Source organism: Opisthocomus hoazin, chromosome 13 (assembly GCF_030867145.1).
Source record: "Opisthocomus hoazin isolate bOpiHoa1 chromosome 13, bOpiHoa1.hap1, whole genome shotgun sequence".
In the NCBI taxonomy this organism is placed as follows: domain Eukaryota; kingdom Metazoa; phylum Chordata; class Aves; order Opisthocomiformes; family Opisthocomidae; genus Opisthocomus; species Opisthocomus hoazin.
In genome coordinates this window covers 19,019,893-19,047,115 of record NC_134426.1, presented here as the reverse complement: position 1 = coordinate 19,047,115, position 27,223 = coordinate 19,019,893, and the positions used below count along the sequence as shown (strand labels likewise).

The following is a 27,223-nucleotide window of genomic DNA, read 5'->3' as shown; positions in this document are numbered from 1 at the left end:
AAACTGTAGATTCTCCTGTAATCTTGTTTCCCAGAGCTGGGCTCTCTGGGAAAATGTGACCAACATGATGCTCTGGATAGAACTGCTGGAGCTAGCAGCACCGCAGCAATCAGCTTCCATCTCGAAGGATTACTGTAATTTAAGAGAAATAGAATAGCAGTAATGTTACCTTCGCCTCCCTCATCTGATGCTAATGGACTGACTAGGAGCCAGGGTAAAAAAAAAAAAAAGGTGTTGGTATACGTCCTGCATGTTGGACCCTTCACGTCTTGGTTATTCAATAACTTTCCAATTTATGGTGTCAGCTCCCTGGGGAAGGAACCCTACCTCCATGTAGAAATTCAACAGGGGAGAGCAGCAGCACGGCTTTTCGAACATACCTGATAACCAGTCGTAAAACTCCTCGCCTACCCCGGGGCATGGCAGCGGGCACGGCCCGTGCGGCACTACGGCCCAGCGGCGGGCCGCGGGCAGCCAGGCGGCCCGACCCAGCCAGACCCAGCGCCGGCGGAGCCCGCGGGGCTGGCGGGGGCTGCCCTGGCCCTCCTGCCCGAGCCGGGGGCCGCGGCTGCCCAAGGCCACGCGTGCCTCTGCTTCCCTGCGGGGCCGAGCCGGTGCCCGCCCCGAGCGGAGCGGAGCCGCTCTCCGCCACGGCCAGCCACGGCGGCAGGTGCGCGGCAACCGCGGGGCCCGCGGGCACCGGGCGCGGGAGGCAGCGCCTGGGAGCCCCTGCCCTGCTCCTCACCCGGGGCGGGAGACCCGGCAGAAGCATCACCGCCGGCACCTCCGCCCTGCGGGAGGGGACCCGCGCAGCGCGGCGGGGCGGGCACCCTCGGGGTCCGTGCCCGGCTGGGCAGTGCCCTGCGGGGCCGGGCGCCCACCCGGGGGCCGCGTTACGTGAGTGCGTGTGGCAGCAGCGGAAGGATACCTGAGCTTTGGCAAGCCCTCCCGTCCCTCTCCGCTGGCCGCAGTCGGGGTGGAGGGAGCCCCCCCTCCCCAGCCCTGCCCCTCAGCGGGAAGCGGCGGGGGGAGAGGAGGCCGGCGCGGGGTGAGGGCGGGCGAGAGGCGGGGGCGATGGGGCGGGGGAAGAAGCGCGGCGGAGAGGGACTATTTGAGGAGACCCTGGAAGGCTGGTGAGGTGCGGAGTGATCCCGCCGCCGGAGTGAGCGGCCCCGAGCTGAGGCAGAAAAGAGAGACGAGCCCGCCGGGGCGCCATCCCAGCGAGGGCACTGCGCCTGCGCCGCCTCCCCCTCCCCTCCTCTCCGCCCCGCTGCCGAGTGGGGTGCAGCGGCCCCTGCCCCGCGCCCCTGCCGCGGGGAGCTCGCCCACAGCCATGGCCCAGATATTGCCCATTCGCTTCCAGGAGCATTTCCAGGTGAGCTGCAGGGAGCAGTGGAGGTGCAGGGCCAGGGGTCCCCCCGCTCTGCCTCACCCCGTCCCTCAGGGAGGGAGGGCTGCGGCCTAGCCGGGGGCGCGCTGGGGGGGGGGAGGGCCAGGCTGCGGGGGCGCTTCCCGCGGTCGCTATGGCGGGGAAACCCCTTCGCTCCCCCGCTCCGGTGCGGGGCCGCCGGGCGCCGCGGGAAGGCGCGCGGGGCCGAGCCCGCCCCCGGTGCGGGTCCCGGGCTGCCGCCCCCGTCCGTTCGCCCGTCCCTCGGGTGCCTCTCCGCGGCGTGCGGGGCGGCCGCGATTTGTGCAGAGTCACTCGCCGCCTGAGGGACCTCCCGCGCCGGGGAGGGGGAGGCGCCGGGTCGGGGCCGGGCTGTGGGGCCCAGAGACTGCGGGGCTCCCCCGCTTCGGCTTAGGTGGGCGCCTTAGCCTGGCAGAGGGGTCGAGGCTTTTCTCTTGGCACCTAAACGAACGTCAGTCTCCGGATCGCGGAGGTTCCTGGGAGCCTCTTGCCGTGCAGCTGCAAACTGGGAGGAAATTGGTGAGATGAGGTGCAAGAAACCATTTGGACTTGGAAGCTGTACAGCCTCTGTCCCTCTTTCCAAGCATAACAATATTAAAAAAAACCCAAATATCTCCCTGAAAATGACATAGTTCTGTTCTTAATAGCCTGTGAAAACCATAATGCCAGCGTTGGAAAAGATCCATGACTAATGGATGCAGCACAGACAAACCGGTTTATCTGTTTCCTTGTGAACTGGTGGTGAGGGAGGGTTGTAAATGGAGTGAGACAACAGCAGTCTCTGCACATGCAGTTTGAGGCAGGAATTAAAGGAATTTGCTAAATGAATGAGAGAACAGGAAGTGGACTTGGCAAGTCATCCTCCTGTCTCTGCACCGCCCCTGCCTGTCAAATCAGGCATCCATTGCAAACTGTGAACTGGGTATCATCCTTCCGTGTGGACTTTGTGCCACTTCAGGCATTTCAGCCTGGGAAATGGTTGTGGACACTTCCAGGTCCTTTTGGCAAGTCTTTTTCTGCTTGACTGGAAGAACAGTCTTGTTCACGCCGGAAGAAGCCCTAGCCTGAAAAAGAGTAACAGGGCTAGCAGAATCCAGCAATAGCTAATCTGTGTGTGCAAGGGAACAGACGCGCCTATCTCTTCAGAGTTTTTGTGTGTTAACAGAGTTTAACATAGTGTGAAGAATTATTATACTGTCACTGCCCCCCCCCCCCTTGCCAGCGTCCAGTATAGCAGTGATTGTAGTAACCTTGTGATCAAAGTGTTTTTGATGTCAGACTCTCCTTAGAAAGAAGCATATAGTTTTTAACAAAGTAACACTAGCAAATGTAATCAGTCCTGCTGATTGTGTTTGGTCTGTACAAGAATGGTGAGAGAACATCGTGCTTAATGCGATGGGTGTAGTGTGCTGCTTTGCATATTAGATGACTGCTTCTGTTACAGCTGGTGTTGTGTGTTTTGCAATGTTAGCATAGTAGTACTTCTGTTTTGGGTGGGGGGCTAACAACTTCTCAAGGGATTTGTACTGAAGTCATAGTCTATTTTTTGCTACCACCTGCTTTTGCTCTTAAATAATTTGATCTTACTGGAAGGACTAAACCTGTGCTTAAGGGACTTTTTTCCAGCATGGAGGCTGCATAGAGGAGTAGGGGGAAGCCTTGGGACCCCTGCCACTAATGTATAGGACCAAACTCTTCTTTGGGATTCACGCTTTCCTGCTGCTCCCCTCAGTTTGAGTGCAGTAGCTCCAAGAGTACTGAAGAGTACTAAACTGAGATTAGTTGTAGCTCTAAGTAGGAATGCAGTCACACCTCCTCAGTGCTTCTTCTGCGGTTGTCTGTATGTGGTGGGATAAATGGGGAGGGAAGTTGGAAGGAATGTGGGAACTAGTAGTGTTTGCTCTGGCTGAGTATCTGTAGTACAGTTTTATCAGCTCTAGCTTAATATTATGTGTTGTAAATGTCTAGAGTCATGAATGAATGATATGTGGTGCTTATTGTTGACTAGTAGGGAATTAATGAAAAGATTAGGCCTGCACTCCTAATAATGCTTCACTATCATCCATATTTAGCTTTACCAGCTTAATCTCTTCTGTTTCCCCCCCCACGGTACTCCTAAGAAATTGGCTTGGCTACAGTTAAATGTCATATTTAAAAGTAGTGTAACAGATCTGCTGCTCTGCTTTAGGATGTTAAATCCACAAAAATTACAATTCTTTAAACTCATGCTGTGTTTCAGTGATCCTACGTTAAATCTTTCTGCACCTTAAGCTGTTCAAAGTACTATTTATACCTGTAGCCATTTTAATTAATATAGCTTTAAGTAGCCAGAATAGCTGTTAGCGCTATAATTGCTCAATTCCACATCCAGACTGTTGCTTATGAAACATTTCACTTAAGTCCAGAGTCTTCCCCAAGATAGTTGTATGTACTTTACTAAAAGAAGAACCAAAGCACGCAGAAAGTGTTCTCCAGAGTAACTAAACATAAGTTGTGGTGCTAAATACTGAACTCTTCTCTCCCACGCTTTCTAGCTGGAAGTGGATAAATGATAGTGTGAAGTGAAACAGTGATCTTGGTCCATGTAAAATTGGAGGAGTACTAGAGATCAGCAGACTATTTACATTCCATGTGAAGCTCATTTTGTTTTATGTTGATCATTCTGCTGACTGAACTGTAGCTCCAAGCCTGTGCAGGAGGAATGACTGCCAGCCACAGGGCACATTAAATTTGAAGTTGTTGTAGCTTGTACGTTCAAGTCCTGTATGAGCATGTGGGCTGAAAGATGGAGAATAGCTGCAGTTAAAGAAAGTATCGAGGTCTTGATGTGGTAGTAGTCAAGCTGAGAATGAACTCAAGCCTTCCTGTTTGTTTAGCTCCGTTTAATGCGATGGAATGGTTGTGTTTAGATGTGGACTCTGTAGCTATGAGTCTTCACAAATTCATAAAGAACTTGCATCTTACTTATCCTTCCCACAGAGGGTATCGTAGTTAAGTCCCATAGTAAGGGAGGGGTATAAAAGATGAGGACTTGTTTTTTATCTGTCTGGTGGCTGACCAGCTGCAGCAGTACAAACTGTGCCAGCTCTGCTATAGTGAAGTACTAGCACACACTGCTTAAGCTACTGTGATTTAGTTGGGTTCTTAACTCCAGTGCTTCTGTTGAAGCAATGAATTATAAATTATTTACCAGCTTGAACTCTTCAAAAGGGATTGTAATTTACAGTGGAAGTGCTGTAGAAGACTAAACATACTGGTACACAGACTGGAAGCAATACTACTGGAATTCGGTGTGCAAAGTGTTCTTAATCTAAAATTAAACTTTTCCTTTACTTAGTCACTGGTTTGCTCATAAAAGCTTGTCTTTGTCCCCTTTTGAGCTTTCTGTCAGTCTTCACTAGCAAAAATCTGCTTGCCTGCAGAGAAAGCTGTTGCTTTTACAAAGTCTCAGGTTCCTGGGTTGAAGGCCTCATCGCTGAGATGGCACATGGATCTGTAGACAGGGTTCTGCTTTCTCTTGAGCAACTAATACGGGCTTTTGAGCACAGCCAACTAATGTGGAAAAAGCATGTGTGTATGACATGCTTTTGATGCACAGGTTTTGTGCATCTTGGTGTAGCACTGAGAAGATATCCTGGTTTTAAACATGAAGGATATAGACTCCTGTTGTTTTCAGGACAAAACTACTTTCTATTTGGATAGTCTGAGATGTCTTGTTAAGAATTACTATCTGTTGTGCAATAGGCATGACTGAGATGAAGTGTAATGGCTTTCATGAGTTTGCTTTGGCTAGACATGTGGACTTAAAAGCACTTGATATCTGCAAGCTGTAAATGACTTTTTTGACTTGTATTCAAAAGGTAGGGCTAAATATCATGACTTAATTCAGCTGTTTAGTATTGAAGAGACCATATTTGCTCACTGGATTGAAAAGTGCCCTACATGTGGTAGGGGGACTTGTTCAATAGATGATTTAATCCACATCACAGACACACAAGAACAGATTTTTGTCTAGGGGGTAACTATCATTTAAGATGAAAGCCTAATTGCAACTGCAACTAAAACCTGTGAGCTGGTGGTCTTGCATGTTTCAGCTCTTCCATACTTCCCTGATGTCCCTTGCTTGTCAGGATGGGAACAATAGCAGGAGATGAGGTGAGGGTGGGCAATTGAGAGGGAATATCCAGCAACTGTATGCAAATTTTACTGAGCATGATTGTAACTTTATATAGTCACATGAGTAAAAGAGTTCTGAGCAACTGTCTTACTGTATTCTCGGTTTGTGTTATGCTTAAAATGATATGCGCTTACAGAGCTTTTAGCAGACAGTTCTTAATATTTGGATACGTATAGCCTCTGTTCAAACCTTACTCTTTTCTAAAGGACTTAAAAAACAAAACAAAAAAAAAAGTTGATCACCTCTAAAAAGTATTTCCACTAGAGCTGTGTGGCATAAGACTGAAATGGGATGCTTACTGAACATTTGAGGGATCTTAAAGTCAGAGTTCCACTGACTCCAGCATTAAACTGGTGATATGTCCCAAGTATTAGACTACCAGCTTTGAATGGACAGTAAGTTAGGCCAAACTCTTTCCCATTAGAGAAATGGACTTAGTTTGAAGTCTGGTAGTATCGGTGTCTGAGCTGGTCTGTGCTGGCTCACTCTGAATCACTGTACTCCACAGAAAGTGAAGTGCATTAGAAGGCACAATATTCAGTAGAACTCTTGTGTTAAAATGTCTCAACTCCATTTCTTAGCAAATTGTACCATGTCAGTAAAGTATAATGGGGAAAGACTAGATCTCAGATTAACAGCTGTATTTTATCTGAAGTGTAGGACTTGTGTATCTTCATTCAGGTTGAGAATCAAATAGTGCATCTCAGGTTGATCTTTACAGTGTCAGTAAGTTCTCAGTATCTATAAAATACCAAACTTACTTTTACGTATCTAATCCAGCCTGCAGTAATACTAGATATCCATGAAGCAAAAATCTTTATCTGTTTCATTCAGCCTGATAGTGAAGATAGTTCTACCCTGTTTGTGTAGATAATGGGCATTAGGGTGTTATTTGTAGAACAGAGCGTTATCCTTTCCTCTACAGCGAGGCTTACAGTAACCTATGTGGGGATGCTTGGGAGGTTTAACTGGATTACCCAAAAGTAAAGTGTGGGGTAAAATCATGGAAGCAGGCTATCCCCATAGTAAATGTTCCCGGAATGAGTTTGTGATATTGAATCCTCTTCAGAAGAAGGCAACATCAGTGTGAGTACTGCTTGCATAAGAAGCATAATAAAAAAATCAAAACTTGGTAGCAATTGAGAGGCCTGATGATCACTCTTTATGAAAATAAACTGCAAAATCTCTATTTAATATATACCAACTTCAGTATTGACCTGTAGTACCTTCACCTGAGGCCTTTTAAGATACATAGCTAAATGCTTGCTACCTACTGTAATAGTTTTCTTAAATCTGTGCTTGAGGAAGGGGTGAAGGTGTTTTAGAACAACATAGTCCAGATTGTCTTGGCAGACTTGTTCCATCTAGGATAGAAGCAATGCTGGCTGATGTCCCTTAGTTGGTTGTAAAGGGATTGTGCTTATGTTATGTATAGTCATTAGGAAGATGCCTCTTGCACTGCTTCCATGTTACAGGAGCACATATGATCTGATGAAGATACTTATCACTCCCCTCATGGCAGGAATAGTCTTCAGTGTTTCAGACTTCTAAAATTTGAAGTGTTGTCATCATTCATTGAGGCTTGCAGTATTCACTGTCCTTTAGGAAATAGCGTCATTTTGCTTTTAAAAGGTGTGACTGACTTTCCTAATTATAAGGATGGCAGTGATACTCATGCGGAATTTAACATTGTTTTCTGAAAGCTTTGCTAGACTTTGACAGCTAAAACAGGAAATATTAATACCAGAAATTGAAGCAATATCTTACCTTAATGAAGATACCTAAAGTATTGTTCTTCAACATGGACCAGATTTTGGAGTTAATAACATTGAGCTTAAAGCTGAACTTCAAGTAGGCTAATGCCTCAAGATTTTCGCTATGCAGAATGAGTAGCCAGGGGCTGTCTCTTGAAGAGTAGGTCAAGCTGAAGCATAGTAATTGAGAAGAGACCTTGAAAAGGCTGTGTTTCTACTTCAGTACTCTGGAAATACATCTGAATTTGGATTAGATCGTTGGAACTCAGCTATGCTGCAGGTACGTCTTTTGACCGCTATTGTGACACTTAACTTAATCAGTCTCTTAGAACATGAGCCGGCAATGTGTGCTTGCAGCCCAGAAAGCCAACCGTATCCTCGGCTGCATCAAGAGAAGTGTGGCCAGCAGGGCGAGGGAGGTGATTCTGCCCCTTTACTCTGGTCTTGTGAGACCCCACCTGGAGTACTGCATTCATCTCTGGAGCCCCCAACATAAGAAGGACATGGGTGTGTTGGAGCGGGTCCAGAGGAGGGCCACAAAGATGATCGGAGGGCTGGAGCACCTCTCCTATGAGGACAGGCTGAGGGAGCTGGGCCTGTTCAGCCTGGAGAAGGCTCCGGGGTGACCGTAGAGCAGCCTTCCAGTACCTCAAGGGGCCTACGGGAAGGATAGAGAGGGACTTTTCACAAGGGTGTGTAGTGGTAGGACAAGGGGGAGTGGCTGTAAACTAAGAGGGCAGATTTAGTTTAGATATTAGGAAGAAATTCTTCCCCATGAGGGTGGTGAGGCCCTGGAACAGGTTTCCCAGAGAAGCTGTGGCTGCCCCCTCCCTGGCAGTGTTCAAGGTCAGGTTGGATGGAGCTCTGAGCAGCCTGGTCTAGTGGAAGATGTCCCTGCTGATGGCAGGGGGGTTGGAACCAGATGATCTTTAAGGTCCCTTCCAACCTTAACCATTCTATGATTCTATAATGGACTATAGTCTGTTGGTAGATGGACTGGGATCATGCTCGGTGTTGAAGTGCTCAAGTGTCTCCCATGTAAATGTGTAATTTGTCACAGTAAGTGGATGTCCAGTTTAGAGCATGTGACCAAGAACAGTGGAATTAAGAGCCCATCATTTACTCCTCTGTTGTCCAAGGTCACAGAAGTTGATGCAGCTACAACTTCTGTGTTTGAGTACTAAAACTTCCTACACTACACCTGAAAACTACGGGAGTTGTCTTGTTGTGGAAACTTCTTTCCTTACTGATACACCTGTAGTAGCTGCATGCCCAGTGGACTTGTTTTCAGAACTGTACTTGCAAGCAGTTTCTGATGTTCTTGTGAGTAAACTTTTATTCACTTTTGGAATGAATGGCACCTACTGAAGTTTACTATATTGAAGTATTTACCTATAAAGTGAGGTGTTAGCTGAACGGGTCTCAATTTTGCTGAGACACACTTGTGGGAGGAAGTAAATGTCTCTTTACACATGCATACATTTGGCTTGTATTGCATTACTGAAACCCGAGTATGTCGAGACTAGCAGGTACTGAGCTGAATAGCTTGTCATGAGTAAGCTGAACAGAAAACAAACAATTCCTGAGGCGTTCTTGGGCGCAGTCCTGACACCACACTTCTAGGTATCTCTGTTACGTACTCAATTTATGATTTAGTGAGTAGCTTTACAGAAGCTGTAACAAGGCATGATCAGTCAGATCAAAACACACTAAAACAATGTTTGTGACACCATCATGGGACTTATTGCCCAGGGGGTATACAAAGGCCCTGGTGGTATGTAGCAAAGGAGTCCAAACACCTTGGTGATGCTGGTGGTCGTTTCTGTCCTGTCTCCTTGAAGGCAGTCATTTTTCACTTGCAGTGCACTGAAAATCAGTGTAAGTTAATCCCTTAAGACGCTTCAGTGAAGCTGATACAGTTCATCTGCTTGAAAAGCATTGCTTTGGGGCATAAAGCAGGTGCTTGGGCTTGTCACAGTTACTGTTGTATAAAATGCAGCTTGCATACATACCAAGCTGGGGTGTGCTGCATAGGTAAATCTGTTTTACTGCAGACCAGTTGAAATGGTGATACTCTTTCACTGCCACCTCCCCCTGTTAACCTAAAATTAGAAATGAATGGAAACAAAGCTAATGCAAAAGGATGAAAATGAGAAATAGCTGTCTTCTAGGGCACTCTATTCAGTGGCACAAAAAGACTTTCAGTTACATTAAGAGTAACTGCTTTGTACCTACTGTCATGTGATCACAAGTTATGTTTTGAGAGTTGGACATAAGGCAGGAGGGGGTCTGCATTGCAATCCCTGCCTTTGTTGAGCCAAGTGGCGTGACGTGTTGGGCAAGGAGAGATGGAATGACTGATTATTTGAACAATCTTTCTTAGCTTTCACTGGTAAGAATTAGAACCTAAGAAGCAAGATAAACAAGTCCACTTTTAAAAGTAGGCCATTTGAGACATGCTGTGTAGACTTCATTCCATAATGTTGCTAGGAGTGGGTCACGTAAGGGTAATTGGCTCTTTCCATAAGACCCACTGATGCTGTCCATTGTAGTTCTGCCACTTAATAAGTTTACCAGCCTTGCTAAATCTAGAATAGTGATGCTACTGATAGTATACAGCCTATCGCATTACTAGAACAAGGTTAAGCAATAAATGTTTAAATTAAAACTCCTTTTAGTTTGCATCAATAATACAATTTTGGAATGTCTTTAGGACTTGAATACTGAGAACTCTGTAGCTCTTTATCTATGGAACAAAGAGAAGCAGAAGATAAATCGTAGTTCTATAATAGTCTTGTCAGAGAAGTATGCCGGTCTTGCATTTTCTTCTGGAGGAGACCTTAGATGTGGAGACTTGAGTTAGACCTTCAGCATGGAACAGATAATAAAGCACTCTCCATCCTCTTCCTAGCTCCAAAATTTGGGCATTAACCCAGCAAACATTGGATTCAGTACCTTAACAATGGAATCTGACAAGTTCATCTGCATCAGGGAGAAGGTGGGAGAGCAGGCACAAGTAGTGATAATTGACATGAGCGATCCAACGACACCAATCAGACGTCCAATTTCTGCCGAAAGTGCCATCATGAATCCAGCCTCTAAAGTAATTGCGCTAAAAGGTGAGTAACCCTTTATTATTGCACTATGAAACCTACTGTTTAGCTGTATTACTGCTTACATATATTCTCTTAAGATTTATCTGAACTTTCTAAGAAGAATGTGTATGAGGATAAGAATTCTTGCCTGAGCTTGCATGCTAGATTTTTGGCAGTGGATTTTTCATTAATATTTGGATAATTTGCCTCCAAGTAGGTGTGAGATGCTTCCTCTTGGCACTGCAACCTTCTGTTTTCACTATGGACCAGGTCAACATATGGTACACTTTCCATTTAAACAGGTGTTGTAAACATAGTGGACACTTCTAAAGGTGATTAGAGGTGTAAAGCCATTCTTGCTCTCTGCTCAGTCCTGGCCCTTTCTTGTAGCTCTGAATAGCTTACTAGATACCAACAAAATGTCATAAGGATGGCCAGTAACTGTGAAAGTCTGAATGTACAAGCGTTTTAAGTTTGGCAGTCATGAGATTGTGCAGATAGAAGACCTCTGCTTACTAGGACCTGTGGTGTTGATACTGCCTTTAAGTAGCACTCAGAGCTCAAACAAATAATTTTCCATACATCTCTGGCTCTTTTCTTAAATGACCAACTTCTGGTATTTAATCTCAATAACTGTTACTGACTATGTACTTTTCTTCCTGCATCTTATCTAAACAGATGGTGAGTGAACTTTGTTGTGGCATTTCATGTTTCGTAGTACAGAATGGTCTAATCTCATAAAAAGTACTGAACTGCAAGGTAGCCATTTGACAGCTCACTTCATAGCCAGGTGGGGGATCTTAATCCTCAACTGGTGTTATAGTGAAGATGTTCTCCCTTGGCTTGTTGCAAACCATTTGGTTGCTTTGGCTATTGACTGTACCAAGTGAAGGAGAAGAGTGTGCTCTTAATGTTTGTGTGTGTGTATATGTAAGGGAGGTACAGTTGATAGACAAAATCAAGTTGCAGTACTTTTATGAGAGACCTCTGCTAGCATGTCCTGTATGCTGTTCATTTCTGCCTGTGTTTTTATTGTGAAAAGTTGTGGTGAAATTACTTACGGGTCCAAGAAATAACTGTCCTCAGAACTGGCACAAAACCTGTAATTTTTTGTCTTTGATCTCAGGCTGTACTGACATTAGGGGAAAACTGGTGTGTTAATGTTTGACTTGAACTGAATCACGATTCAGCTGAGATACTTGTACATCTTGCAAAGGACTGCCTTACCTGGGGTGTGGGTAAAAGGTAACAATGTAAAGAGTTCACTGTTCTTAATCTTGGACCCCTTTAAACAAACAATATTGGCAAGGAAAGTGCCTTCTCTACACTAGCAGAGCTTCGTCTAGCTCTTAAAAAGAAACTATATCATCTGTTTTTAAAACTAACCTGCTAGCTAAATGGATTATCATCAGCTTTGAAGAATATAATTTTATTCTTGCCGGTATTAAGACTTGCTCAAAAGAAGTATTATTCTGTCCGTACAGAATGAAGCTTGTGCTCTGAATGTATAAGGTTGAGTAAATGATGTCACATTGACATGCAAAGTTGTGTTGTCAGGTATTGCAAACTCAGTGATCTCTTCTTCTATCCATAATCTAATGACCAAAGGGTTGAGGAGAAAAGAGGGTGAATAGAGGGTAGCTAGCCAATGTGTTGTTACGATAACCAGCAAGAACTACAGTGAACTGCACTGAAGATGTGGTTTAAGTCAGTCTGTCCCGCCAGGCTTTCCCTGCTGATTGACTGAGGCTTCAGTAGTCAAAATTGTTGCAATTGTGACTCAGTGTGCCATGATTGGGAATTGCTCATAATCTGAGGATTAATGAGCAATAAACATATACAAACCCTAAGAAAAAGAAATGAAATGGTTCTTGATTTAAACTGAAATATAGTATGCACAATTTCATTTCTGGATTGCATGTGGCATTCTTGTGGTGTACCAAGGTTTATGCTTTGTCCTTGTGTTCATGAACCTCTTGCTTTGCTCTGTACTGACAGTACTGCCCAGTTGGTGTAAGTGAAGAATGCAGCACTTGGGGTGCTTCCATTCTTTGTGGAATGGAGAAACTTCATGCTCCAGTGAACTGAAATGTAAATTCTTGTCCCAGTGTTCAAAAAATGAATCTGCTTACTTGACTACACCTGTAGAGAATAGTCGAAGTAGACTGATCAGTCTGGTAGCTTGATCAGGAAAACTTATAAGGGTCTGGCTTTTGGTCTCGGATCTTGTCTACTCGGAATGCTTTCTTAGGCCATAAGACTCACACTTGTTGTCACTGACTTTTATGGCACATTCTGCTCTCTTAATCCAAAGAACGGATTTCTTTTTGTAGTGTAATTACAACCTAGAGTTCTGAAGCTTGAGTTTGTTGCCACACTTAAGAAATTACATTGCCATGGCTCCTGTGGCACCCAACACGCAGAACTAGGTGCCTGATAAAGCTTCTAAAGCCATTTCCAACTGTAATATAGCAGTCAAATTTAGTCTAGGAAATAGAAAAGCGTGAGCTTTTAGCTTGTTTTAGTAGCTTATTGATTTTTTTCTATGTTCTTAAAACTAGGAAGGACATCCTGCTTCCTTTTCAGGAAGACTGACTTTGTGCACACAGAAACTGCTCTCGTATTGATATTCCTGTTTAGATAGTGACCAGAGCCCTTCCAGAACTGCTTATCTGCCTTCTGCATGTGAGGCTGCATACTGTGGAAGTCTGAAATCAATCACTTGATAGCACCACTCCACTGCTGGATAAATTGTTGCCCAATACAGTAAATATGCTGTTTCGAACTATCAGTTTACAGCTGGTGTTAGGCCTGGGCTTGTTACATTTGTGTAATGCAGTAAGTGCATATGCAGAGTAAGGTGGTCAGAAACAGGCTGCTTTTGGTCCTAGGAAAGCTAGCAGGCCGTCCTAGGAACTAGTTGATCAGGTTAGCAGTTCTTTATGCAGTTAATCCAGGGAGCATAAGTACTGCATGTGGTAGCTCTGAAGTCTTGTGTTGTATCTTGGCACTGCATTAAACTAATATGATTAATTTATTGTGTAAATTATGCTAAAACATTATAGAGCAGTCTGAGATGCATATTAACTTAGGGTTAGTATCTCTCGAGAATTATTCATCAGTGGCCAGCAGCCTTCATCTATCAAAACTTCACAGTAGAAGGAACATCTACCAGTTTGACAGTCAGAAGTGTTACTAGCAGGGAAAACACTTCTGAAATGTGGATAAAAATTATGGCATTACAAGCCAATACTCTAGCAGTCTGAGTGGGTGTCTTGTGAACAGAAAACAATATTCCTAGGGCTGAGTTGTGTCATCTGCAGTGAAGTAAAACATGACTTTGACTTTCTGAAAGGAATAGAGTTCCTTATTTGTTATAGGTTGGTTCAATTAACATTAGTTCTAAGTCCGTCCGTACTAGCTGCTTCTAGTAGTCCAAAGGAATACTGAAGTCAAGCTTAAACCTGCAATATTGTTACTTAAATCATGAAGCGGTAACCTTAACTGGAACTAAAGCTCCAAACCTTTCCATAATCTTTCTCAACTTTGGACTGGCCTCTTCAGTAGGCGCTTGATTGTATTACTGTTGTACAGAGCCTTTCCATCTCCTAGTTAAGTGCACAGTTTGTTCAACAGAAAACTAGTATGGAAGCTATGGCTGTCTCAAGACCTGCTGCAAGTCTCATGCTGTTGGACTCAGTCCAGGTCATCTACAGCAGCTACTAAATTGACACAAACTGGAGCCATTCTTTCTATTAATTATACTGAATGACATCTGCTAGACACCTACAATTTGGCATACCAGTGCTGCTACCTAAACGAGAGTTTACACAAGCTCTGTAGCTTTGACTGTCTTAACTACAGCTTATAGTTAGTTAAAATGTCTATGCTTGTCTGTTATTGGAATGTCCATGTAAGTGTCCATAAGAAGCAGACTTTCTTGTTTCAGGGATGGTAGAGGTGTTGGGTGTGGGGAGGGGATTCTATTTGATATGTCAAGTATCAAAGGAGACTCAGATGTGACAGGAGACCAACCTGTCTGTAGCATCACTGGAGCAGAGGGTTAAACAGGGTGCTTGTAAATAGACTACAGAATGGCCATTGTGGTAATCTGTCTGTGGTGTCTCTTGGGTTTTGTCATACTAGCTGGGAAAACACTTCAGATCTTTAACATTGAGATGAAAAGTAAAATGAAAGCCCACACGATGGCAGAGGAAGTGATCTTCTGGAAATGGATATCTGTGAATACAGTTGCCTTGGTGACAGAGACAGCAGTCTACCACTGGAGCATGGAGGGAGAATCGCAACCCCAAAAGATGTTTGACAGACATGCTAGTCTTGCAGGCTGCCAAATTATCAATTACAGAACAGATGAACACCAAAAATGGCTGCTGCTGATAGGAATTTCAGCACAGGTAAGTTACCTGGAAATAGCAGGCTATGAAAAAAATCAGGAAAGCCCTAGCCCTGCTTCCCTTAACAGTTGCTATAGTTTCTTAACTTTGGTTTCTGTAGATCAAAAATTCAAAAATATCTTTTGTGTAGGAATAACCTTTAATGGGATTAAAGCGTTGGAGGGGGGGTGAGAGGCATTTGCTGCTTTTTAGTTTAAAAAAACTAAAACTAAACTTTTTAGTTAAAAAAAAAAAAGAGGACTTGTTATAAACATTTGAAATCTTATCTCTGAAAGCTGACCTTTCTTCTTTCTAGCAAAATCGTGTGGTTGGTGCAATGCAGCTGTACTCAGTTGATAGAAAAGTCTCCCAACCTATAGAGGGCCATGCAGCAGCCTTTGCAGAATTCAAAATAGAGGGAAATACCAAACCTTCTACACTGTTCTGTTTTGCCGTGAGGAGTCCTGCGGGGGGCAAGGTAAAGACTGCAACTGTTGTCCTGTTCTGCTGTAGCAGAACTCTGTCCTACAGAACTCCAGTGATCAGTTTAGTATATGCTTTCTGAGGAACAGCTTGGGAAACATGTACGCAGCATATTTGGTCAGAAAAAAATACTTGCTTTCAATAGGATAGAAACTGCAAAATATCAGAGTTGCTTAGTGAAACTTAGACATAAGAACAAATGTAGATGCAGTGAGAACTGAGCTCAGGGTGTCAAAGCATCGGTTGAAGCCTGTGTGGAGTTTTATGTGTATGAAGTTAAGTCATGAAGCAGCCTCTTATGTCTTGAATCCAGTACAGAAAAAGACTCGATAAGCTTTAGTGCTGTAGGTAGGTTGTTTGCATCAAACCGATAGTGGAATTCAGTAGCAGTTGAATATGCTAGAACTGCTGAGCAGTCTGTGAAAAGCTGAGGTAACGCTAGTCTTAAGTTTTCTAGCTTTGTCCTGCAAAATTATTGATGAACTGGCAAGTCTCACTCAAAACATCTTGAACAAGTAGTCTTGAATAGAAATAGTCTGCTTTCATAGAAAGTGTAGGGTTTTTTCTTTTTTTGATCCTTTCCTTGTTTTTACTTGTATAAAGCTTCAGAAAACTTGTCCCCCTGGTGAATATCTGGAGCACAGCACCCCAGACAGTGTTGGTTTAGGATTGGGCAGATATTCATCGGCCAAGTATGGCAACTGACTTCAGTAGCATATCTGAAGAGAGGAACTTCTTTCATGAGGCTATACTTGCAGGCAGTCTTGTGACATGTACTCTTTTTCTTCCTAGCTACACATCATTGAAGTAGGTCAGCCAGCTACTGGAAATCAGCCATTTGTTAAGAAAGCTGTTGATGTGTTTTTCCCACCTGAGGCACAGACAGACTTTCCTGTGGCAATGCAGGTAAATGTTTGACCCTCAAAAAAAGCAACTTTATAGCCTGGCAGGTAGCCGCCATCTCTGTGGTAAAGAATGCTTTCTACTAGTGCTTTGCTGTCATTCCTTCTAGTTCTGGGTGGGGTAATAATAGATTTGTGGGTGGTAGCCTGGACATTAAAATGGTAACTCAAACACAGATACCTAGGCTGTTCCAATATTTGTCCAGCTATGTTAACTTAAGGTTGTAGTTTAAAAAAAAAAAAACACAAAAAAAAAACCACAAAGCCCCAACAAAACACATACCATATCCTTCCCCAACAACAACAAAAAACAGATCCAAAAAACACCCTCAGTAGTGTCTTCTGATACAATGTTTCCTAACGTTGCTTTGTCTGCTGAATTTCTACTAGTGTTCAGAGTTCTAGATAGGACTGTTATGGTGCTTGATGCATGGCTTCACATGAAAGCAGCGTTTTGTCTACAGTAGATGTCACTGTAAGAGACAAATGAAGTGGGGAGTCCTGCATCAGCGTACCTCCTGTAGTAGCAGCACAGAAAAGGCAATCTGGGGCATTAAAGAGAGGTGCTTTAGGAAAGAACATAGCTGGTTGCCTTCACGGACCAAACTTCACTTAGCATGTCTGTAGGACTAGGAATTGTGTAATAAAAGCATACTATCTCAAAGCATGCAACTGCTGTCCAGTCTAATAGACCAGCTTCATAAATGAACCGAGAGATGCCTTAAACTGAGGTAAGTAAAGCAAGCTGTTACACGGCAGGATTCATGTGGCTTTGTACTTCAGCTTGAGGCTTAATTAACAAAACATCTGAATACTTGTTACAAAGTGAAGATAATTCTTTGTCTGAAGACTGTTTTGGCTTGAAAGCCTCCTCAGTTTAAGTGACTTGACACGTAAACTGGGGTGCTCAGTAGCTGAGCTGCATGTTTAGGTTCTGCTGGTGCTTTGGGTAGACCTTGTTGGAAGAGAGTGGGATTATCTCATTAATATTTCTGAATATAAACTTGTACTGACATGTCTAGACTAGAATGCTAACTGTGCCTAAACTTTTTCCCTCAACTTGGCTCATTAGAATGAGGAGTATGTCCTTTGCTGCAGATGAATTTTAATTTCCCTTCAACCTCTCATGAGTGGAGCTGTGGCTCCAAGTGGCAAGCAAAACTGTTCATTGCTTTAAGTCTGTAAGGAAGAAGCCTGGAGCTATATTTGTTCTTAGTGTCAATGTGAAAGCATGCCACTGCAGTACTGTCTTGTGACTAGGCTAAAGGCAGCTGTTTTAACTGTTACACTCTTAGTCTTGACTAATAAACATTCATCTTTTGGCAGATTGGAGTTAAGCATGGTGTTATCTACCTGATCACAAAGTATGGATATATTCACATGTATGACTTGGAGTCTGGAGTGTGCATCTACATGAACCGTATTAGTGCTGATACTATCTTTGTCACAGCTCCTCATGAACCTACCTCAGGCATTATTGGTGTGAATAAAAAAGGACAGGTAACAAATCCAGCATTCTGTTTTTGAGCCTTCTAAAGCCCAGATGGAATGTAATAAACCTAATGAGTGACTTGAAGAAACAAACATCATGGAAGGGAGCAAGCAACTATTTGATTAGTCAGTTTTTAACCTCTCCTAGTACAGAACTGTTTGGGGAGTAACTTTATTTTTTAATAATATATTATTTCACTAATGGCCTGCATAGCTATTTGGTTGCTGTATTTCATAGTAGTTGTGGAAAGGTCAGTACTACTCTATATGCCTTTTGTCCTTTCCAGGTGCTTTCTGTATGTGTTGAGGAAGACAACATAGTGAACTATGCTACAAATGTCCTCCAGAATCCTGACTTGGGACTGCGTATGGCTATACGTAGTAATCTAGCTGGGGCAGAGGAATTATTTGCCAGAAAGTTCAACACATTGTTTGCTCAAGGAAGCTACGCAGATGCTGCTAAAGTAGCTGCATCTGCACCAAAGGTAAATAAATCCAAAGGTAAAGCTTAGAAGTCAAGGGGGTTTGCCTTAGCTTAGTGGTCTTGCTTAGCTCGCTTGCATTTCAGTACATGACATTCGTAAACTAAAGTGCTGTAATAATAGCCTTAGTTCTATGCAGTTTGGTGGTTGTTCTGACTAATGTATTCTCCTGTATCCCATAAAGGAGCATCTGCTATACTTTTCCAAACATAGAATGGACTTGCTGTGGCCGCTGACTTGTTGCTAGAATGTCATTGGTTTGAAGATCTCCACCTTGAAAGCCAAAGAGTAGATGCTTCAGTGTATAGCTTAAAGCCTGTTTTTGGCTGATACTACTCAGCCTTCACTAATTAAACATTGCTTCTGTCTTGTGCCACTTCAGGGAATTCTACGTACAAGTGATACAATCAGGAAGTTCCAGAGTGTACCAGCTCAGCCTGGGCAGGCCTCTCCCCTGCTCCAGTACTTTGGAATATTGCTTGATCAGGGACAGCTGAACAAGTTTGAGTCTCTGGAGCTCTGTCGCCCTGTCCTACAGCAGGGCCGCAAGCAGCTTCTGGAGAAGTGGCTGAAGGAAGACAAGGTAGGCTCAGTCATGACACTAGCTTAATTCTGTTGCTTTGTAACAATTGAGTGTGAACAATACATGTGTTGATACTACATCTCTAAATTCTGCTGCTTGACAAAATACCACTTCTGACTTCAGCTGGAGTGCTCAGAGGAGCTGGGAGACTTGGTGAAGACAGCTGACCCAACCCTTGCACTCAGTGTCTATCTTCGTGCTAATGTGCCAAACAAAGTGATTCAGTGCTTTGCTGAAACTGGTCAATTCCAGAAAATAGTGCTGTATGCTAAAAAGGTAAAGTTGTTTATCACAAACTGCTAGACTCTATCTTATGTTTAACGTGTACATTCTCAAGCTATCTTCTGTGAGATAAGTTTGATTTCTGTCACTTAAAACTGATAAGTAGGTAAGATTGAGAAACAGTGTTTTCTTTATTGTCCTAGTGTGTGACTAAGGTCTGAGCAGTTTGCAAAAAAATTAAATTCGGAACATCCAGAATTTTATGAACTATCAGATTAATGGACAAGCTCAAGCTTATTCTAGAGAATAAGGATAAGATTCTTCCTAAATTCAAAAGACTTTTTTTTTTTTTTTTGGACAGATTACAGAACAGTTTGCTTGATGTCCATTTGTAGGTTTGGGACCTTACTTGATAGTGCCTTAAAACTTTTGAAAGATTTTTTCTACCTAGCAGAGAAATGTCCTGGTGCAAGTTCAGTTACTAAGTAGGTGAATACTGAATTTCTGTCAAAAGACAAGCCATGCTTTTGTCTGAGAATTCCTAGAAGGTGGGGGATGGGCATGGCAACATGACAGCAGTTCATAGTGCCTCTGCTAAAGAACCTGAAGGCTGAAAAGATGTATAAAGCTTCCCAAATATGCATGATTCTTTCTGAAATCTCTAGGTTGGCTATACCCCGGACTGGATCTTCTTACTGAGAAGTGTAATGAGAGTTAGTCCAGAGCAAGGCCTGCAGTTCTCTCAGATGCTGGTACAGGATGAGGAGCCACTGGCTAACATTAACCAGGTGATGCCTACAACAAGAGTACTGGTCTCTTTCTAGACAGAGGTAATAGCATAGTACCATTTTGGGGACTGGTAAGGCCAGTTTTAGGTCTCTAGTTGGCTTGGTTAGAAAAGCGACTAAACTGTTCTAGTCAAGTTTGATTACCAATAAGCCTGTAGAGGCAAGTGTGCTCTCAAGTTCTTGTGGAAGCTTTCTGGCTTATTACTGTAATATTGATAGTGAATCTGCCATAGTCCTATTCTAAGCAATAGGGTGTTACTGTTGTACTGTTGGCTTTAACAGAGCCTACATTAACTCCTTCCATGCAGAGAATTTACAGGAAGATGAACAAATAAACCTAAGTTGAATGCTGACTGCCAGTGGCCACTTCTAGCTAAATGGGCAGAGAAATAAGGCAACAATTTGCATTATTGAATAATTGCAGCTGCTTAGAAAAAGTAGTTTTTCTTGTAGCAACTATCCCAAAAAAAGAGAGAAGGGATGGGGTTTGCATGATGGGTTGAAAATAGTGGGTGGCAAAATCTGGCATAACAGCTCAAGGTAATGTGCTTCTTACATTCTAGAGAAAAAGAAAACAGTGTGAAGCTTTTCTCTTACTGTGGTAGTAATCCTATGAAAACAAAGGGAATATAGCATGCTAGGTGCTGTGGTGAGCTGCCTGCCTAGCATTCTGGTCAGGCCATTAGTATGTACAGATAAATGTGCGTGTGTGTGTAGACCCCCTTCTCTAACTTGACCAATCTCAACAGATTGTGGATGTATTCATGGAGAACAGTCTTATTCAGCAGTGCACGTCCTTTCTATTGGATGCCCTGAAAAATAATCGCCCCGCAGAAGGCCACCTTCAGACTCGTCTCCTGGAAATGAATTTGATTCATGCCCCGCAGGTAAGACCCCTCAACCTCGTTCCTCCAAAAAGTGAAGCAGAGACAGTAGTAGGCTTGCACAAGAACATGATGTCTGATACTGGTATCTACAAGTAGTTTAGCAACATCAGACACTACTAATGTGTCACTGTTGTGACTTTTTGACAACTTTTAGGCTGAGTTGCTGTTATTCTCTGACAGTCTGATTATAAAATGTGACCTCCTAGGTTGCAGATGCCATTCTTGGAAACCAAATGTTTACACACTACGATCGTGCTCATATTGCCCAGTTGTGTGAAAAGGCAGGCTTGCTCCAGCGAGCTTTGGAACACTACACGGATCTCTATGATATTAAACGTGCTGTTGTTCATACTCACCTCTTGAATCCTGAGGTAAGTCTGTTTAAGAAAGTGAAAGCTTAACTGAATACTGTTCAGCACTTCTGTAGCTGCTAAAATACCTGCAGCCACTATAAGATGGTTTGTAGGTACCAAAGTAGCACACGTAGCTGTTTATTCATGAACATTTCTCTAGCTGATGATTAAAGTGTAATCTATACTTTCAATGGCTTAAATATGATCTCAGTTTCCCAGGTGGACATTTGACATCTTACTTCCAAACTGCATTTTTGTAATTGTAAAGATGGTGAGTGTGTTTCTTTTCTAGTCTTTGGTCTTAGCGCGTGGAAGACTTCTCTCTAGTCGCTGGAGTAGACACTCTGGCTAGTTGCCACATTTTAGAAGTCAGTCAAATTCTGTGTAAGTTCCTGAGTAAAATTTCTTTCTCTTTGCAGTGGCTTGTGAACTTCTTTGGCTCTCTCTCGGTTGAAGACTCTGTGGAGTGTTTACGTGCCATGTTGTCAGCCAACATTAGGCAAAACCTACAGCTCTGTGTGCAGGTTGCTTCTAAATACCATGAGCAGCTTGGTACCCAGTCTCTTGTGGAGCTTTTTGAATCTTTCAAAAGCTATGAAGGTACAGTATTGGAGGGAACCAGATTACTTGCAAACACTGCTTGATTGATGCTATTAGTAAGGATTGTAGCTTTTATGGGAGAGGTGCTTATCACATGGCTGAACCTTAGGGTGCACTTATCAAAGTGAGCGAGTTCTAGGTGTAGCTCTGTTCTGGAAAGTTTCTTAACCCTCTTGAGTAAAGATCAGAAAGAAAGATGAAACCTGAAAGAGGAGGGGGCTAAAAAATCCTTCTGATTTTTCCTGTAGTTGAATGAAAACTAGTCTCTCGGCAAGGTTGAACTAAGTCACAAGCTGAAGCCTGTAACAGTTTGCACTTGCTTCACTTACCTTTCTAACTGTGTTAACACATGACTCTTTCTAGGACTGTTCTATTTCTTGGGTTCCATTGTTAACTTCAGCCAGGATCCAGATGTTCACTTCAAGTATATCCAGGCAGCTTGCAAGACTGGTCAGATAAAAGAAGTGGAAAGAATCTGCCGTGAAAGTAACTGCTATAACCCAGAACGGGTCAAGAACTTTCTGAAGGTAAATATTCTGTCCAATAGATTGAGTAGTCCTCGGTATGTTTTGCTTGGCAGCAGAACTACAGCCTCCTAATGAAGGGAAATACCAGCTCAAGGTTTAGCTGGCGTGGCTGTGAGTAGTCTGCTGTGTAGCTAGAATAGGAGTCTGATCCTATTTGAGGCATATAATAAATCCTTCTAGGCTGTCTCTGGGAAAACAAGCCTGAATTCACCATTCCTTTAAAACTAGCCTGTGTGATACAACTTGTACCAAACTCATGTTGTCACCTAACAATAGGTGAATCCGGGTTGGCAGAAGGAAAGACTACGCTGAAGTATTCAGCAGGAGCTTTATCAAGGTTATTGGCTAGGCAAAGCTTGTTAAAACTGGAGTCAACGTGTACTATAACACTTCACATGCTTTGTGACTGGTAAAATGAGATTTTTAATGCCACTTCATTTTGCATTGTTAAGTTCTTGGCCTAGCAACTGTTGTTAATTAAGCATTGGTAAATGAACTGATAGTCATTTTGAAGCTAGCGATGTTGGTCTAATGTGGCACTTCATGAAGAGCCTAAACTTAAAATTCAGCTGATAGACTGGCCACATGATATTCATAGTGGGTAAATTGCTTTAAGTCAGTTGTCTGCTTGGCAGTCTTAAACTTGAATGTATTGTGATTTCTAGTGCTAAGGGAACTTGGTCAGACTTTCCTGCTTTGAAAACGCTTCAACAAATGGTGGTTGCTTGCCTTTCTTTTGTTTGCACAAAATATAGGAGGCAAAGCTCACAGACCAGCTTCCTCTGATCATTGTCTGTGATCGATTTGATTTTGTTCATGACCTGGTGCTCTACTTATATCGCAATAACCTGCAGAAGTATATAGAGATCTATGTACAGAAGGTAAGGAGAATCCAGTTTTAAGCTCTTTCTCTTTCCTTAGAAGGAACTTAAACTTTCAGTAAACTAAAGCAGAATCTGTTACGTCTCTCTTGTGCTTATACTTCTAGTGCAGAGGCTTTTCAATAAGCCTTTTGTCTATTACAAACCTGTAAGTGTAGTTTTTCCTGGAATGTAAGTGCAAATGTGTTAGTAACTTAAACTATGCTTTAGAGCAGTGAATTTTAAAAGATTAACTAGAACAAGTCCATGTGGAAGAGTGGGTGTGTTATTAGTAATGCTAATAACTAGTTTTGATGATTCTGCCTTATTCTAGGTGAATCCTAGCCGTATACCAGCAGTGGTTGGAGGGCTTCTTGATGTGGATTGTTCTGAAGATGTCATTAAGAACTTGATCATGGTGGTTAGAGGCCAGTTCTCAACAGATGAGCTGGTGGCTGAAGTGGAAAAAAGAAATCGGTAATGAAAATGCATCTGTATACACCAGTGTTAGGCTTTCCTGACCGTGGTATATACCTGAATTTTAATTCAATGCAGTTTTGTTGTATGATACAATGCTAATATTGTTTTATGTTTCTTACAGAAGAGCAGCTTAGATTTGCTAGTCAGTCTATTTGATTATTTGGGTCATGTAGAAATGCCTGACAGCACTGCATGATGGATAACGTGGCTTTTGAACAATTCCTGTACAGCTAACCATGGGATATACCTTTGGAGTAAATCTGGATAAAACTGTCTTGACGGTCTTGTTGTAGGCACACAGCAACTTGTGTAATTACTTGTGGTTACCTGTAAAATGAACAAATGGCTTTAAGCATGAAAAGCCGGGTAATAGAACAGGAGTTGAAAGGAAAGATTGCAAAACTAATGGCATCTACAACTTTCTCTGATGTTAAACTGCAGATCTGGCCTCCACTCATTTTAAGACTCATTAAAAATAAGTGGTTGGTCTCCATCTGCTTTTAAGTCTGACCAGCAGTCTTCCTTAAAGGGTATTAACGGGTAGCTGTCAAGCATAGCTCAGTCTGACTTCTAAACCTGAAATATTTGCTTCTTCAAAGGCTCAAGTTGCTGTTGCCATGGCTTGAATCAAGGATTCATGAAGGCTGTGAAGAACCTGCGACTCATAATGCCTTGGCCAAAATCTACATTGACAGTAATAATAATCCAGAGCGGTTCCTTCGTGAGAATCCTTACTATGACAGCCGTGTAGTTGGCAAATACTGTGAAAAGAGGGACCCTCATCTGGCCTGCGTTGCTTATGAGAGGGGTCAATGTGATCTGGAACTCATAAAGGTTAGCAAAACTGCATTTATAAACACGTTAAAGAACAACTTGCTGGCTGAAGTGGAGGCCTAGCTGCCTATTTGTCTTAACATTTGCAGAATCCTGTCTTGCAGTCTCACTCAGGAGTTGACGTAGGCAGGATTCTATATAGAGACAGTAATTTTTATGATCATAAAGAAAAACTCTTATGCTGTATGTCCAAACTAAAATTGTATAACTCTGCAGCTTTAAGGTACCATTCATGTGTCTCATACATGGATTTTGCCCAAAATTAAATTGTTTATTGGGCCTAGCTAGTGAATATGCTTACTGCTAAACCTTTGTTAATTTGTTTGGTTGGTTTTTTGAGCCTTGTGCCTTCGGTGAGCAGAGGGGACAGGCTGTTGTCTAGCCTTACTCTACAGTAGGAGGAAAAGCTTCCCTGAAACTAGAAGGGGCTTGTAATTTTCCCTTATTATGGTTGACCCTTAGGGTTGCTACAGTACCTAACTAGAAATGAGGAAAATAAATGTTGACAGTCAAACTGCAAGGACCTACTCTGATAGCATTCCTCTCCTATCTTAAACTTGTTGATTCCTAGAACCTCCCTCAGAAGTTCAAGGGTGAGTGAAATTCCCAGGGCTCTCCAAACACATCCTAGTCTCAGACTGAACAGCAGAACTTAATGACAGATTGTAGCGCTTGTGACTGTGAAGAATAAACAAGTTCTCCTACCTGCGCTTCTGCACTAGTATACGCAAGGAATGTCAGCTGTGTAGGGGTGAGAACTAGTTTGTTTTGCCCTTTGAAAGGAAGTAGACACTGTTCACTGGCAAGGCCTACCCTATGAGTGTTTCAGCAGCAAGCCTAGATTATACCACCATTCTAAGTGGATGACTTTCCAGCCAGAAGCTGTTATTTTTGAAGTAATACCTCCTCTGTAGCCTTAAAAAGAAAAAACAGCACGCACAACACCAAACCAAAGAATGGCTGGCTACATTTGGCTTTATTTCAGGGTATGAAGGTGGCTCAGAGTTGTTGTTTCGCTAGGGTAAGCTTTAACATTCTGGTTAACCATGAAAACCTGTCAGTACCAGTTTCTTGCTTGAACTGATGTTCTGAGCAGGTGTTTCTGGTTATGGGGAAAAGATCTTCCTGAAAGAATTATTGAGACATTATTGCCTCTTATAAGAGGGCTCATCTGCTGGAACTAATAGATGTACAATATAAAGCAAAACTGTACTACTACTAATTTGCTTACAGCAAAATACATGAGATTCCAAGAGCTAATTTGGATACTAACAAAACATGAATTGTTAGTAGAAGATGGAATAGGCCTTCAGGTTTCAACTCTTCTAGCTTGAAATTGAAGTGGTACTAATAGGCTCATAACTCTTCCTTGCTGCACTTTTTGTAAGTGATTTCATGTTTACTCTGTACCCTTAACACTTTAACAGGGGGAATCCAAGCCACTTGCTACTCTGCACGCTTCTAGTGTAAAGCTAATGACACCAAATATATTAACCTATTTCTAGCTTTAAACACCAGCACCATTTCTCAGTTCACTACTTAACACTGCCCAAGCAAGTGGCTTCCTTTCTAGATTAAAAACTTAAGTTCTTCAGGCTTCTGCAGGTCTTCACTTCAAACAGAAGCAAATAGTTACTGTGAGGCCACTGTCACAGTATTTGTGTGTCGGGCAAAACCAAGAGAAGCTATAGAAAGTCTGCTGGAGATCTTCTCAATGAGCCTTCCAGATCAGAGGTTGGGTAAGAACTTATCTGTGGCATTTAGCATTGGTCAGCAATTAGTTCTGGTCAGTCTTCTAGACTGTCTGGTTCATAGCCTAGCTAAACCTGTCTTGTGGTGCTAGCCCTTAACATTAACACTGATATTTGACTTCTTCAGGTCTGCAATGAGAACTCACTGTTTAAGAGTGAGGCTCGCTATCTGGTGCGCAGGAAGGACCCTGAGCTCTGGGCAAATGTTCTGGAGGAAAACAACCCATTCAGGCGGCAGCTTATTGACCAGGTACAGCACAAAGGCTAAACTGTCAGTATGAGGAGATCCCATGATGTCGCAGAAGCACTGTGGAGCATCATGGTAGCTGTCTTCGTCCACAAGGGTCCCTTAAGGCTCCATCTCAACCATACAGAAATTTCTAAGAGTTTGAGTGGCAGGTGTTAACTGACCTTCATAGTCAGAAAACTTAGTTACCAGTAAGATATTATTTCTGTCCTGTGGAGTGACCTACTTCTAGTGAATTTCCTCCCTATACAGACCCAAGGTGTGACTTTAATGCTGTGCCTAGTGTAGAAGTAGCTCTTTCTTGCTGTCTGTGACAAGATACTCTCGAAGTTCTGAGGCCTTAATTTGTAGTTCACTGGAATGGGTTGGCAAATATCTCATTTAGGGAAAACACTTAATTCTTTCCTGCCTTCAAATCCAGGTTGTCCAAACAGCTTTATCAGAGACCCAGGATCCAGAGGAGGTTTCTGTAACTGTGAAAGCTTTCATGACTGCTGACCTGCCTAATGAATTGATTGAGTTACTGGAAAAAATTGTCTTGGACAATTCTGTATTCAGTGAACACAGGTAAGGGGTGAGCTTTGTCCACAAGGTTAGCCTGTTCAGTGTCTTTGTTTAGGTTGTGAAGTGACCCAAGTTATTTGTGGGCCTCTTGGTTGCAGGACCTAAGTACTCTAAAATCTGCTTTTTCACCTGATTATACATATTTAAAAGTGTCCTGTGTTTTAAGAGCAGATCTAGTTCACACTATGCAATTGGCAGTGGTGAGAGAATAGAACAGTGTTACTGGTAAGCATTTTCGTTTTGAAAGCAAATATCAGTGCTGCTTGCTCTGGGGATGAAAGGTGGTTGCTAGTGACAGCAAGAAGATGTATTTTTTTGCACGTATGGTATGTGTCACTTAA

General features: G+C 42.9%; 1 protein-coding gene across 5 annotated transcripts in view; it reads left to right on the top strand.

Annotated features, from left to right (window-relative positions):
* Window positions 1–1,106: 1,106 nt before the first annotated feature.
* CLTCL1 (clathrin heavy chain like 1) overlaps window positions 1,107–27,223 on the top strand; it is a 38,965-nt gene continuing 12,848 nt past the window's right edge. For 2 of the 5 annotated variants that reach the window (XM_075434270.1, XM_075434269.1), the window contains exons 1-19: window positions 1,108–1,375; window positions 10,251–10,458; window positions 14,581–14,849; window positions 15,145–15,306; window positions 16,104–16,217; window positions 17,540–17,713; window positions 17,992–18,189; window positions 18,569–18,769; window positions 18,893–19,045; window positions 19,657–19,779; window positions 20,529–20,666; window positions 20,873–21,037; window positions 21,439–21,619; window positions 21,983–22,146; window positions 22,902–23,027; window positions 23,341–23,483; window positions 24,086–24,320; window positions 26,199–26,321; window positions 26,740–26,885. In XM_075434270.1, coding sequence (XP_075290385.1) covers window positions 1,334–1,375; window positions 10,251–10,458; window positions 14,581–14,849; window positions 15,145–15,306; window positions 16,104–16,217; window positions 17,540–17,713; window positions 17,992–18,189; window positions 18,569–18,769; window positions 18,893–19,045; window positions 19,657–19,779; window positions 20,529–20,666; window positions 20,873–21,037; window positions 21,439–21,619; window positions 21,983–22,146; window positions 22,902–23,027; window positions 23,341–23,483; window positions 24,086–24,320; window positions 26,199–26,321; window positions 26,740–26,885 — 3,065 coding nt within the window. In that variant the 5' untranslated portion in view covers window positions 1,108–1,333. Of the gene's footprint in view, window positions 1,376–10,250; window positions 10,459–14,580; window positions 14,850–15,144; window positions 15,307–16,103; window positions 16,218–17,539; window positions 17,714–17,991; window positions 18,190–18,568; window positions 18,770–18,892; window positions 19,046–19,656; window positions 19,780–20,528; window positions 20,667–20,872; window positions 21,038–21,438; window positions 21,620–21,982; window positions 22,147–22,901; window positions 23,028–23,340; window positions 23,484–24,085; window positions 24,321–26,198; window positions 26,322–26,739; window positions 26,886–27,223 lie in introns of all 5 variants that reach the window. The other 3 variants (XM_075434267.1, XM_075434266.1, XM_075434268.1) reach the window with 2 other exon arrangements.